General features: G+C 51.4%; 1 protein-coding gene across 1 annotated transcript in view; it reads left to right on the forward strand.

Annotated features, from left to right (window-relative positions):
• Positions 1–15,114, forward strand: part of LOC309327188 (uncharacterized protein) — a gene marked incomplete at its 5' end in the record, with an annotated part of 53,372 nt that overhangs the window by 4,327 nt on the left and 33,931 nt on the right. The window contains 5 exons of the mRNA XM_081836347.1: positions 8,160–8,214; positions 12,267–12,328; positions 12,742–12,847; positions 13,364–13,407; positions 13,542–14,001. Of these exons, the coding sequence (XP_081692473.1) occupies positions 8,160–8,214; positions 12,267–12,328; positions 12,742–12,847; positions 13,364–13,407; positions 13,542–14,001 (727 nt within the window). The remainder of the gene's footprint in view (positions 1–8,159; positions 8,215–12,266; positions 12,329–12,741; positions 12,848–13,363; positions 13,408–13,541; positions 14,002–15,114) is intronic.

Raw genomic sequence — 15,114 nt, forward strand, 5'->3', positions numbered from 1 at the left:
ACATTAAGAAGTCTATAGAAAAGGGGCGTTTTAGATTGAATGCTCTTGTTCTTTGCCATATATAATCCAGGTATTTGCTGTTTAATCTTTCTTTCCTTGTGCTTGATGACATGCCATCTGTTAAAAACAATGAGTAAAATTTTCTATAAATGCAACGAAACGAAACAAAAAACGAGCTCCCCACCGGGGCAACTCAAGCTCTGAAGTGTTTAGGCTGTCTCAATTTGGGAAACGGGCCGTGGCAGCAGGGGGAGAGATCAGCTCATCAGCACACAGCCTCTAAGACTGTCCCCGGAGTGAGAAAGCTTCCCAAATTTAATCCCAATAAGGAGAGAGAATTCAAAGAATTAGTGGAACAACTTTTGAAAAGTGGCAGTGAACGAAGGGAGTCCACTCTCGAGCTGGTCAGAACCGCGTGCGGAAAATCGGACTGGAAAGAACCGGGTACAACTAAACCTTTAGTCTCCGAGTATATGGGCATAGAAGGGATCCAAGAATAGTAGAGCTGGAAGAGACCCCAAGGATCATCCAGTCCAACCCCTTGCAATGCAGGAGCCCCACGTTGGGCAAAAGATTCCTGCAATGCAGGGGGTTGGACTAGATGACCCCCAGTGCCCCTCCAACTGTACAGTTCTTTGATTTTCATACAAATGCTGTGAATGGCCTGCATCTGAGGGGCTGCGATGACCCCCTAAGTTGCATCCTGCAGGGACAAATGCCTCGCCCTGAAGAGAGACTGCTTCCCATCACTCATTTAGAACTCTAAGAGTTGGACAACCAGGAGCAGGAAAGTAATGAAAGTAATGAAAAATTTGTCCCAGGATCTGTTTCCTTCTTACTGGTCTGCTTGGGCCCCAGGGCACACTAGCCATCAGCAACAGGAGGGCATCTTCCGCACATATATTTCCCAAATACATTCTAGGTGGTTGGTTCTGCCCCACTGAAGCCAGCTTGTACCTTTTCCTATTATTGTGACTCGCAATTGCTACCTTCAGGCTGCTTCTGTGGGGAAAGGGATGGGCAGGGAGACAAAGAGCCCTACCCTCCTCTTCTTCTTCTGGAAGGGGAATAACCAACAAAAAGGGAACAAAACACACAGAGTGAAATTTTCACAGCCTCACAGTTGTGCTAAACACCAAGAACTCTCCCAATTAAGAATAAGCAAAACCAGGGGCATCTTGCCCATAGAGGCAAGTGGTGTGGGGCGCCCGGGCGCCAAGTTCTGGAGGGCGCCAGGGAAGAGGCGGGGGCTGGACGCGGCGCCTCCCACCATCAGCTGCCCTTGCCCGCTTTGCTAAAGCAGCGCTGTAAATGTCGGCAACTCTGGGAAATGGGGAGGGGGGCGCCGGAGGGATCTTTGCACCATGGCGCCATATATACTTAAGACCGAAGAGCAGAACCAAGCTCACCACGTTGCTCTTCTGATATCAACGTATGGGGTTGATGATTCATAAAGTCTTACGCATTTGGGATTAGTCCTACGAAATCTTTTTGCCGATTCCCGATGCACAGAATTTGGTTGTGGGCCTTGGGCTGCTCATCCAAGCCGTCAACTGCCTGGCAATGGTTCTGTCATGTGACAAAGTATTTGAGAGCAGAAGCCGTAAAGGAGTCTAGAAATGTTGTGAAGTGCTGAAAAGCTGAAGAATCATTCAGCACAGTGGCATAGCATGGGGAGAGCGGGGGGGGGGCGGCCGCACCGGGCGCAACATCTGGGGGGGCACGCTTGCCGCCTCCGGAGTTGCCGAAGAGCCTCGGGCGCAGGCTGTAGCAGAGCCCCATGTCTCGCGGAACCGACGAGCTGTGCGTGCGTCCGGGCTGAAGGCGTCCGGCAGGCAGCGGCTCTCAGCGCTCACTGCGGTCCCCGCGCATCAGGGCCGCGGAGGGCGCACCAGGCAGCCCCTCCTCACAGCCCCGCTGCCGCCGCCGCTGCTGCTGCAGCTGCAGCTGCTGGGCCATGTTGCATTTTCCTCGCCTCTCTGCCCTCCTCCTCCGGGCAAGCGGCGTCGTTTGGGCAGCAGCACCAGCGGCAACTCGCCTCAGATCACCTGACACGGACCCGCCGCCGCCGCCGTGGCTACCTTACCGTAAATACCCCAGCCCAGGCAGCAGCAAGAAGAAGCTGGCAGCGGCGGCAGGTTAGGGGTTAGGGGCGCAAATTCCTTGCCTTGCCCCGGGTGCTGACAACCCACGCTATGCCGCTGATTCAGCAAGCTGATCACTGTGACTCATCTTGAGGATGACTCCTTCTCTGTATAAGTACAGTATCTGCTTGCAGGCAGACTCAGAGTGTGTGATGGAGCCTGAGCTCTGGGAAGCCTGTGCTCAATGGAGACAAATGCCTCTGTGTGACTCAGTAACTCTGTGTATGCTCTGAAGCTAGTTTAATCTTCTGTTCACTATGCTGTTATTTGCAAACAGGTTTATTTTTAACCCAGGAAAGTTTTGATTCTTTTACTGAAGAAGACTCTGCGTTATTAATTTACGCTGCACGTCAGGTTCTCCAAAAGGTGGCAGGTAGCAGTTGCTCCCAGCCTGGCCTAGATAGACCAAGGATGGATCCACCCAGGGGCCTTTTTAGGCCATAGCTCAGTGCACGTGGAAGGCCACAGGGTCAGTCCTCAGCATCTCCAGGTGAGGCTTGGGAATCTCTGATCTGATTCCCAGGTGAGCTGCTGCCAGCCAGGCCAGAGGAAGGCAGTCTGGAGCTCCCGGGACCCGGGACCTGGCTCCTGAGGCAGCTGTCTATGCAGCCCAGTGGGTGAGGTCTTCTGCCAGACAAAGGGCCGGGCGCTTTCCTGCATATTCACCTCTAGCGACTGAAAACTCCATGGCCGAGCTTCAATCTGTCCCTCTGTGTGCCTGTGTTGGGTTAGCACAGCAGGGGTGCCAATACTTCTTGCACCCTTAGACTCAAAGAATCACAGAGCAGGAAGGGACCTTGAGGGTCATCTAGTCCAACCCCCTGCCATGCAGGAAGATGCAGCTGTCCCAGATGGCGATCGAACCTGCACGCTGGCCCTTCTCATCCTCACACCTGAAGCCAAGCAGGGAGTTGAATCAAGGCCCTTCTGGGTGCCCGGAAGATGCTCTGCCACTGAGCTATAGCCCCTCCCAAACAGAAACACAGGAAGGGGATTTATCTACCTCAGAGTGGCTGGGGCAACCCAGGAAGATGGGCGGGGTATAAATAACTACTACTACTACTACTACTACTACTACTACTACTACTACTAGTACAGTGGTACCTTGGGTTAAGGACTTAATTCGTTCTGGAGGTCCATTCTTAACCTGAAACTGTTCTTAACCAGAGGTACCACTTTAGCTAATGGGGCCTCCCGCTGCTGCCGCACAGCCACTGTGCAATTTCTGTTCTCATCCTGAAGCAAAATTCTTAACCCGAGGTACTATTTCTGGGTTAGCGGAGTCTGTAACCTGAAGCGCCTGTTCTAAAAAGCAGATGTCTCTCCCCCCCCCCAATGATCCTGGGAACTGTAGTGTGTTAGGGGCTCTGGGAACAGCTCCCATTAGCAGAGATCTGTAGAGTCTTAGGAACTCAGCCATGAGGAGGAACCAGGAAGGTAGGAGGAGCTCAGATGCCCAGTTTTTGAGTTGGGGAGGGACCCCGCGCCTTGGGAATGGAGAACCGTTGGGTGTTGAGTGTCCCAGGATTTTGCCTTGCCTTCAAGGGGGACGCCTGGCAGATGGGGTTTGGTCCTGATGAAGCTCTAACAGAAGACCCAACGGGTTATCCCACATATTGGAGGACAGGAAGGGATTCCCCTCAGATCAGATTGGCTCAGGCATATTTGAGAGGAACTAGCGACAGCTAGACTGGGGACTGGGAGCAGCTGGCAGGACCACAGAACACCAGTCCTAAAGGATCTACGATGGCTCCCAGTACATTTGTGAGCACAATTCACAGTGTGGGTCTTGTCTACCCGAAGAAGTGTTTCCACCTGGTTCTTTAAAAACAGAGTTTTAAAATCCCATCCTTGACAGCAAACTTAAAAGGATAGGAATCAGGCTGCAAAACCTTCTTTTGAGCAAGTCCAGCCATGAAGCTAGCTGCCTTCCTTCCCTTTGCCCCACTTAAGAAAGAATCAGGCATCAACATGGGAACTTTAAAAATAAGCTTTATTTACTTGAAAAATCATGCATCAGTTCACATCAATAGTGGCATTAAAAACTGTGCAGGCAAAATAGTGTTATACATTTGCTGGAGACCCCCCCAAACCCCAGAAATATGCAAAAGGTAGAATTTTGATAAATTGGGATATCAATGAAAGTACAGGCTGCACAACTGTGCCAGGCAAGGAATTCCTGGGCTGACTTTTGCAAACCAGGCTGGGGGGTCTAGCAAAGGGCAAATCTGTTAACACACCTGAGATTGCTGGGCACACGACCCAAGGGGAAGTGGGGATGAGCCCCAAAGATATGGTGAGTACACAGCCTATGGTTTCAAGGGAAAGGTCTCTAGCGGGCTTTGGCTCACATACTGTATCCTGCTTCCTCCACAGGGCCACGCCTCCAGGGATGAGGCTCCAGCTCCAGCTCCCGGGATGAAGGGCGAGAGAACATCCCAGCGGTTCCTGGCTGCCAACCCTCACACCTCTTCCCCACTGCCCCTTTTCCGTGGGGCATGGCTGCTTCCCGACCCTGTTTGGCGCAGAAGCAGCAGGCAAAGTTTCCTCCCATTAAAACAGCTTCTCGGGTGGTTTCTGAGAGGGAGGAGACTTTGGCTGCTGTTTCTGTGCTAGGCCCGTTAGACGCCCATACGGTGGAGAAGTGGGGAGCCCTGATAAGATCAGGTAGGAGGAAATGCCCCTTCCCAGGTCCTCCCCCCTCCTGCCCCAGACTGGGCTAGCGTGGCTGGGAGCTAGGAGCCTGCTGATGTCTCCGTTTTCTTTGCAGGGAGGGAGCCTTTCCCCAACATATAATTTGTTCTGGTCAAATCCCTGGAGAGATGTGATGACCCTCAGGTACTGGGGCAGAGGGAACAAAGGGGTCCTTCCATCGTTTTTTGGCCCATCACAGCCCATTCTCATATGATGTCCTGCTTCCTCCACAGGGCCACACCTCCAGGGATGAGGCTCCAGCGCCTGCTCCCGGGATGAAGAACGAGAGACCATCGTGGCAGTTCCCAGCCCCTGACCCTCGCCTGACTCCCCCTCCGTCCGTTCTCCTTGCCTGCATGGCTCCTTCCCGGCCCTACTTGGCACAGAAGCAGCAGCCAAGGTTTCCACCCATCAAAAGCACCTCCAGAGTTATTCCGGAGCCGGGGGAGACTTTGGCTGCTGCTTCTGTGCCAGGCCAGCCAGGACAGAGTCCAGATGCCTGTACGGAGGAGGACAGGTTGGGGCAGCTGATAAGATCAGGTAGGAGGAAATGCCACTTCCCAGGTCGCCCACCCTCATGCCCCAGACTGGGACTAGCATGGCAGGGAGCCAGGCGCCTGCTCATGTTTCTGTTTTCTTTGCAGTGTGGGAGCCTTTCCCCAATACGTATTTTGTTCTGGCCAAATCCCTGGAGAGACGTGGCGAACATCAGGTATGAGGGCAGAGGGAATGAAAGGATCCTTCTGGAACATCTTTTGGGAGTCCCACCTGTGGCTTCCATTCTCATGTGATGTCCTTCTTCCTCCACAGGGCCACACCTCCAGGGATGAGGCTCCAGATCCGGCTCCCGGAATGAAGAACCGAACAACATCCCGGTGGTTCCCGGCTGTCGTCCCTCGCAGCGTGTCCCCACTGCCCCTTCTCCGTACGGTCATGGCTCCATCCCGGCCCGGTTTGGCACAGAAGCAGCAGCCAAAGTTTCCTCCCATTAAAACAGCTTCTCAGGTGAGGGAGGAGACTTTGGCTGTTGCTTCTGTGCTAGGCCGGTTGGACGCCCATACGGTGGAGAAGTGGGGAGCCCTTCTAAGATCAGGTAGGAGGAAATGCCCCTTCCCAGGTCCCCCACCTTCCTGCCCCAGACGGGGGCTAGCGTGGCTGGGAGCCAGGCACCTGCTGATGTCTCTGTTTGTTTTGCAGCGAGGAGAAGGTTCAGCCTGGGAGCTGCTGCATCCAGGGAGGGAGTGGAGCCCAGAAAAAGGCCAGGGCAAGAAGGAGGCTGCTGTGGCACAAAGAATGAACCAAACATTGAATATTGTGGTATGTTGATTCCATGCAGAATCCATTCCCCACATGTGCAGGAAGGTTGTGGCCCCGACCTGCGTGAACCAGGGCTGGGTTGTCATGTTGCAGGCCGGTCTTGCACCACCCCCTCGCCCCCCTCCTTCCAAGCCGGGGTCAGGCGCCCAGGGAGGAGCAGCGATCATTGGTAGCCAGTGGTGACGTGTATTTTCCTTTCTGTCTCCCAGGTCCTAAGAGGCTACTGTACCGCAGGGCCCAAATGGAGAAAGGGGTGACGGCCATGGAAGATGTGGTATGTTAATTCCATGGGGAATCCATTTCCCACATGTGCCAGATACGGCTGGGGTGGGTGAAAGTGCGTCTGAGTTGACGTTCTGTCAGTAGTTTTTGGCCCCTTACAGCCCATTCTCATAGGATGTCCCCCTTCCTCCACAGGGCCACGCCTCCAGGGATGAGGCTCCAGCTCCGGCTCCCAGGATGAAGAACCGGACAACATCCTGACGGTTCCCGGCTGACGTCCCTCGTGATGTTTCCCCACTGCCCCTTCTCCATACGGGTGTGGCTCCTTCCTGGCCTGGTTTGGCTCCCTGGCTTGCCTTGTCCACAGATGTTGATAGCTTGGCAGGTCCTCAGCTGTGGACCCCAGATGATATTTTCTGTTGTGAATTACTGGTTGGTAACTTCCTCTGTTTTTATTTTCCTTTCTGTCTCACAGCTTCTCAAAAAGGAAGGCCGCAGCAGAAAGAAATATCACTGGAAATCATGGTATGTTCATTCCATGGGGAATCCATTTCCCACATATTTATTTATTTATTTATTTTAATTTCTATACTGCTTTATATTTGTAATAAAAATCTCAAAGCGGTTTACAGCATAATAAATCAATAAAACTGTCATGGCCTGTGACAGCCCATTCACACGTCCAGTGATTCTTCCCTCAAAGCAGCCCTTAGTGTTGAGTTCTCTCCTCCTTCAAAGATACCTTCTTTCTTCCAGGATCCTCTGTCTGCACCGCTGTGTCTGCTGCCAAAGCCTCTCATAAAAAGAACAGGAAAGAGGAAGGGCTGGGAGAACACCCTCCAAGTTGAGTGTCAACAGAGAATGGGAGAAGAACCTTCCCGCATGAGAGCAGAAAGGAGATGCTCTTGTCTTGAAGTTGGTGGGCCAAGCTTTCTTGGGGAGCAATGTCAGGGCAGGGGCATTGGGCATCCATTTCCCACCTCTGCCAGGAGGATACCAAGTCCTTCTTCCTCCACAGAGCCACGCTTCAAGAGAATGGTCTCCATCTCCAGCACACAAGCCCCCCAATTTCTATCACCTTCTTCTTTGGCAATCCCACGTAGCTAGGTAAGATTGCCTTCCATGAACACAATCTTAAAAGTGAGTCCATAATGGACTGTGGAGGCCAATTCTGGGTCCACACGTCCTTGTGCAGTTTCCTGGCGGTTTCCTGGCATGAGTCATTCATGGTGAGGATTTGCCGAACATGCCTTCCTCTTAAATTGTTTCTCTCTTTCGTCCTGAGTTCGAGCGTCTTCAAAGTCAATGACACCTTCGGTAAAGGCTGTTCTCCAATTGGAGCGCTCGCAAGCCAGCTTTCCCCAATTGTTTCTACTACATTTCTTTTAGATTTGCCTTGAGAAGTCTTTAAACCTCTTTCACTGACCACCAGCATTACATTTTTAAGTTGCTTGGGAAGACGATAATCAAGTGTAGCCCAGGTCCATAAAGCATCTTTCCAGGTAACTGGAGGGGGTGGTGTGAGGCATCTGGGCCTTAGCAGTACAAGCCAAGCCTTAGCTCCATGACCCCCCTAAATGGGGGAAATTCAGTTCCTGGGCAGCTGGCAAAGCCCCTCTTCTCTTCTCATGGAACGGCCACATGCCCCGGGCGGGATCAGGCCAAGGGCCCATCTGGTCCAGCCTTGTCTTCTCCCAGGGGCCACCCAGATGCCACTGTGAAAGCAGCCAGCAGGATTCGAGCCCAAGAAGCAGTGCTTCAAAGATCCCTTCTTTCTTGCAGGATCTCGATCGTGCACCGCTGTGGCTGCTGCCCAAGCCTCCCCCAAAAAGACCAGGTAAGAGGAAGGGTACCTTTGCATGGGGCGGGGAGCACACCTTTGCATGGGGCGGGGAGAAGGCTGGGGGCCTTCCTACAGGGGTTGCTTCACTACAGCTCTCATTGTCCTTGACAACTGTCCTTTCCCCCCTTCTTTTTTTTTATAAAAAAACCACAGGTTGAGGCGAATTCCAGAGCGGATGGATCTCAGCTGAAGGACTGTATTCCAGTTTCTGATTTGTCAGCTGCTGAAGCACTTGAAAGCTGTGATGTGATAAATAGAGGCTTTACAAATGTGAAGCGCGAACTTTTCCCTGTTCATCCTTTGGACACACCAGATCATTTTGTTGTTGTTGTTGCTAAATCAAGATAAGATGAATTTTTCTACTCTGAGAAATATTCTGGGGCTGCATGCACCGCTGAAGCTGCAGATGGAATTCCAAGCAGTGAAGCTGCTCCAGCGTCTTCCTTTCCTTCCTAGTTCTAACTTGTCCCTGGATATCTGGAAAGGCAACTGTGACTGCATTGGGTTTGAGGATATTCTGAACGACCCGGCACAGAGGGAAGGAATGGGAGATCCTCATCTTTTGGTTGAACACAAACTTGGTTTCTTATAATGCGCACATCCTCCATCCTTCTGTTCATGAAAATGTTTCTTACTATGTCCCTGTGGCTTCAAGTAAACCATCTAAACAGTCGTTGTACAGCACTTGTTTTGATACACACAATGTCTCACCTACCTTGATGAAAACAAGGCACATTCAATGCTTCAAAATATTACTTTTGTTCTGTGTTTACTGTCATTACAAATGTCTTGCAACTGGGTATTTTTTTTAAAAAATCGGGAAATATTTCTATTCAGGGCAGTTACTGTTTCACGTCTGCAACTGTGGAACTGTAAACATTAAAAAGTCAATAGAAAAGGGGCGTTTTAGATTGAATGCTCTTTTTCTTTGCCATATATAACCCAGGTATTTGCTGTTTAATCTTTCTTGCCTTGTGCTTGATGACTTGACATGCCATCTTTTAAAAACAATGAGTAAAATTTTCTATAAATGCAACAAAACGAAACAAAAACCGAGCTCCCCACCGGGGCAACTCAAGCTCTGAAGTGTTTAGGCTGTCTCAATTTGGGAAACGGGCCGTGGCAGCAGGGGGAGAGATCAGCTCATCAGCACACAGCCTCTAAGACTGTCCCCGGAGTGAGAAAGCTTCCCAAATTTAATCCCAATAAGGAGAGAGAATTCAAAGAATTAGTGGAACAACTTTTGAAAAGTGGCAGTGAAAGAAGGGAGTCCACTCTCGAGCTGGTCAGAACCGCGTGCGGAAAATCGGACTGGAAAGAACCGGGTACAACTAAACCTTTAGTCTCCGAGTATATGGGCATAGAAGGGATCCAAGAATAGTAGAGCTGGAAGAGACCCCAAGGATCATCCAGTCCAACCCCTTGCAATGCAGGAGCCCCACGTTGGGCAAAAGATTCCTGCAATGCAGGGGGTTGGACTAGATGACCCCCAGTGCCCCTCCAACTGTACAGTTCTTTGATTTTCATACAAATGCTGTGAATGGCCTGCATCTGAGGGGCTGCGATGACCCCCTAAGTTGCATCCTGCAGGGACAAATGCCTCGCCCTGAAGAGAGACTGCTTCCCATCACTCATTTAGAACTCTAAGAGTTGGACAACCAGGAGCAGGAAGAAAGTCATGAAAAATTTGTCCCAGGATCTGTTTCCTTCTTACTGGTCTGCTTGGGCCCCAGGGCACACTAGCCATCAGCAACAGGAGGGCATCTTCCGCACATATATTTCCCAAATACATTCTAGGTGGTTGGTTCTGCCCCACTGAAGCCAGCTTGTACCTTTTCCTATTATTGTGACTCGCAATTGCTACCTTCAGGCTGCTTCTGTGGGGAAAGGGATGGGCAGGGAGACAAAGAGCCCTACCCTCCTCTTCTTCTTCTGGAAGGGGAATAACCAACAAAAAGGGAACAAAACACACAGAGTGAAATTTTCACAGCCTCACAGTTGTGCTAAACACCAAGAACTCTCCCAATTAAGAATAAGCAAAACCAGGGGCATCTTGCCCATAGAGGCAAGTGGTGTGGGGCGCCCGGGCGCCAAGTTCTGGAGGGCGCCAGGGAAGAGGCGGGGGCTGGACGCGGCGCCTCCCACCATAAAATAATTATAAGTGAGTGTCCGGCTTGGGAACGTTCTTTGGAAGCCCAACATCTGACATGACATCCTTCTGAGGGCAGGAAGCTCCTGCAGCCAATCAGAAGCCGTCCCTTTGCAAGGGGAATAACTAACAATATAGGAGAAAAGCACACCGAGTGAATTTTTAACAGCTCCACAGTTGTTGTTTGAGTTTATTTATTGAATTATTTAAGCATGCAACATAGGGCATGGATGTAAGTGTTGATGGGTCCAAGCAGGCATGATGGAAGCAACAATATTTGTTCTTTAAGTGTGTCTGCCACATTTATATGTGAGGAAGCCAGAATCTAGCAGCAATCCAACAGAATAGGAAAGCTAGCCACTACTGTCTGCATTGCTGACACACATCTAAAGAAGCAGGTAAGTTTTGGCACTTAGTCAGTGGTTTTTATTCACACAGTGTTCCCAGTTGAGCCTCAGCTGTGGCATATCTACAGGAAACCTCCAATATAGACCCACATCTCATGTCATTCTGGCCTCCTTTGGGAGAAAGGGTGCAATATAAATTCAACAAATAAAATAATTATAAGTGAGTGTCCGGCTTGGGAACGTTCTTTGGAAGCCCAACATCTGACATGACATCCTTCTGAGGGCAGGAAGCTCCTGCAGCCAATCAGAAGCCGTCCCTTTGCCCCCCCCTTCTAGAACCCGCCACTCTCAACCAACTCCCAACCGCCTCTCCACCAACATTCAGACTCGCTTTAATAGCCTGTCTCTGCTCCACTGCTGTGTACTGCACTCATTATGGCTGAGTTTCGCAAATGTGAGAACCTGCAACCCCACAGGATTATAGAATTGTAGAATTGGGAGGGACCCCGAGGGACATCTAGACCAACCCCCTGCAATGCAGGAATCTCAGCTAAAGCATCCATGGCAGATGGCCATCCAACCTCTGCTGAAAAACCTCCAAGGAAGGAGAGTCTACTGCCCACTGAGGGATTTCTTTCCATTGTCTAACAGCTCTTGCTGTCAGAAAGCTTTTCCTGAATTTGAGTCGGAATCTCCTTTTTGAAGCTTGAAGCCATGGCTTCAGGTCCTGAGAGCTTGTGGAGCAGGAGAAAACAAGCTTTCTCCCTCCTCGCTGTGATGGCCCTTGAGATATTGTCAGGGCTGCATGGTGTGGCTCTCATATCTATGTCCTGAGGGACAGAGAGCAAAACGTTTCTCTCTCCCCTTTCTCCAGCCCATGCAGAATTGCAAGGGGTCAGTGCATCTGGCTGGTAAGAAGATGATTGGAGTTTGGAGCCCAGCCAGGGCTGGCAGTGGGCAGGATCCTGGCATTGCTGGGGGTTGGAGTAGAGGACCCTTGGCATCCCTTCCAACTTAAGCAGCTAAAGGAAGGGTTGGGGGAGCAAGAAGCAGAACCAGGGGAGGCACAGCCACACACCCCAACTGCACCCTCTGGCCTGACCCATGGTGGCCTCATCCCAGCACACTTTGACCCCCACCCGATTTTATTTTTCTTAATTCATCTGCCTCACAACCTGGCCCGTTTGCCAGCTGATGTCACAAAGTGCTGCTTTGCAAGCAAGCCTTATAATGCCCTGCAAGAGGGATGCCTGTCAGATGACGGTGAGAGACTTGAGAGAGTTTATCATCACTCTGATGATCAAATGAATTCTGAAGGTAGATGGCCCAGAGGAGATGAGTGGCATTATTGTTGTTGTTGTTGTTATTGTTATTATTGTTTTTATTAGCGTCACCCATCACTGATGCATGTGGCTTGGCTCCTTGGTTTGCCTTGTCCACAGATGTTGATAGCTTGGCAGGTCCTCAGCTGTGGACCCCAGACCATATTTTCTGTTGCGAGTTACTTGTTGGTAACTTCCTCTGTTTTTATTTTCCTCTCTGTCTCACAGGATCTCAGAAAGGAAGGCCAGAACCACTGCTCTGGCGCCGTGGGGAACCATTAGAAATCGTGGTATGTTAATTCCATGGGGAATCTATTTCCCACTTATTTGTTTTAATTTTTATACTGCTTTATATTTTAAATAAAAATCCCAAAGCAGTTTGCAGAATAATAAAACAACCAAACAACCAGACACTAGCTGGGCGATGTTCCTCCGGCCTCAGGAGGAGTCTCTTCAGTGGGGCTGGCAGGTGGGTCTGGCCCCCTGGCCAGGTGCAAAGGGCCTTGCAGGGAGCGGCCTTCACCCTCCCACCTGCCCCCTAGGTCCCTCCGCTGGCTGGCCGTCCCCTGATGTGGCTGGGGGGAGAGAAAAGCTGAAAGGCAATCTGCCCCAGAAGAAAATCTTTGGGGAGGGCCCACGGGACCCCTGTCCCCTAGAGTGGATGCCTATGGCAGGAGAGTAAAATGTCCTTCTTCCTTTGCAGGGCCGTGGTTTGGAAGTGCCGGTCAGGGCTCCGGCCAAGCAGCAGCCCAGCGGTGCCACGTCCCAAACCAACATCTGCAGGTATGCTGTGCCCTTCTGTGGCAGGGGTGGGGCAGTCTGAGGAGGGCACGGCCGGTGCGCTCACACTGGGCTATTGCCTCATAAGAAAAGGTTTTTAATAGAGGGTGAACTGAATGGGTGGAGGGTTGGAGGAGAGGCAGAAAGAAGAGCTCCTTTGTCCGTGGCTAGGGGGCGTGATCTGGACGGTTCTCCAGGGGCGCAAGATCACCCAGCTATGGCTCTGTGTACAGGGCACCCTTGACACCTGAGAGCCCAAAGTTGGCGCTTGGTTGGGCACAGTTCCAGATTAAAACCTGTGGAGGCCCCTAGGCAGTCAAAATATCCCTGGGCTCCTCGCAAATCATATCCTGATATGTTTTTTATTTTACCAACCAACAATAATTAATAGGCAAAACAAACAGTACTTATTCTGATCCATTGTTGCCTGGCCCATAGGCCTACTCTGTCCATTGAATAATCTGGCTCTGGTGATGATCAAGCCCAAAATTCTCCCTGTCTCTCCCCTCCCCCCATCATACTAACTGAGCTTGTTTCTTCCTTAGGCGAGAGGCCGGCCAGAACAAAGGGGGAAAGGCTCCCAGCTCAGGTAAGTGGAAATGCCAATAGAGTGCCCCATATTTTAGGAATGCTTCCTTCCCTCGTCCCCCACCCTCATGCCCCAGACTGGGGCTAGCATGGCAGGGAGCCAGGCGCCTGCTCATGTTTCTTTTTTCTTTGCAGTGTGGGAGCCTTTCCCCAACACCTATTTTGTTCTGGCCAAATCCCTGGAGAGACGTGGCGAACATCAGGTACGAGGGCAGAGGGAATGAAGGGATCCTTGTGGAACATGTTTTGGGAGTCCTAGAAACACTCTCCCACCTGTGGCTTCCATTCTCATGTGATGTCCCTCTTCCTCCACAGGGCCACGCCTCCAGGGATGAGGCTCCAGATCCGGCTCCCGGAATGAAGAACCGAACATCCCGGCGGTTCCCGGCTGTCGTCCCTCGCGGCGCGTCCCCACTGCCCCTCCTCCGTACGGGCATGGCTCCATCCCGGCCCGGTTTGGCACAGAAGCAGCAGCCAAAGTTTCCTCCCATTAAAACAGCTTCTCAGGTGAGGGAGGAGACTTTGGCTGTTGCTTCTGTGCTAGGCCGGTCGGACGCCCGTACGGTGGAGAAGTGGGGAGCCCTTTTAAGATCAGGTAAGTGGAAATGCCCCTTCCCAGGTCCCCCACCCTCCTGCCCCAGACTGGGGCTAGCGTGGCTGGGAGACAGGCGCCTGATGATGTCTCTGTTTGTTTTGCAGCGAGGGAGAAGTACAGCCGTGGAACCGCCGCATTCCTCCGGGAGGGACTGGAGCCCAGACGACGGCCTCTCGCCCCTGAGGTAATGGGACAGGGGGAAGGAGGGGGGCCCTAGGACACACACAAGGAGGCCCTGCAGGATCCAGCCTCCTCTTCTCCCAGGGGCCACCCGGATGCCACTGTGAAAGCAGCCAACAGGATTTGAGCCCAAGAAGCAGTGCTTCAAAGCTCCCTTCTTTCTTGCAGGATCTCGATCGTGCACCGCTGTGGCTGCTGCCCAAGCCTCCCCCCAAAAGACCAGGTAAGAGGAAGGGTACCTTTGCATGGGGAGGGGAGAACACCTTTCCATGGGGTGGGGAGAAGGCTGGGGGTCTTCCTACAGGGGTTGCTTCACTACAGCTCCCATTGTCCTTGACGACTGTCCTTTCTCCCCTTCTTTTTTTATAAAAAAAACCACAGCTTGAGGATTCCACAGCTTGACGAATTCCAGAGTGTTTGGATCTCAGCTGAAGGACTGTATTCCGGTTTCTGATTTTTCAGCTGCTGAAGCATTTGAAAGCTTTACAAATGTGAAGAGCGAACTTTTGCCTGTTCATCCTTTGGACACACCGGATAATTTTGTTGTCATTGTTGCTAAATCAAGATAAGATGAATTTTTCTACTCTGAGAAATATTCCGGGGCTGCATGCACCGCTGAAGCTGCAGATGGAATTCCAAGCAGTGAAGCTGCTCCAGCGTCTTCCTTTCCTTCCTAGTTCTAACTTGTCCCTGGATATCTGGAAAGGCAACTGTGACTGCATTGGGTTTGAGGATATTCTGAACGACCCGGCACAGAGGGAAGGAATGGGAGATCCTCATCTTTTGGTTGAACACAAACTTGGTTTCTTATAATGCGCACATCCTCCATCCTTCTGTTCATGAAAATGTTTCTTACTATGTCCCTGTGGCTTCAAGTAAACCATCTAAACAGTCGTTGTACAGCACTTGTTTTGATACACACAATTTCTCACC

The sequence above is a fragment of the Podarcis erhardii genome (assembly GCF_964252035.2).
Source record: "Podarcis erhardii genome assembly, chromosome: 13".
In the NCBI taxonomy this organism is placed as follows: domain Eukaryota; kingdom Metazoa; phylum Chordata; class Lepidosauria; order Squamata; family Lacertidae; genus Podarcis; species Podarcis erhardii.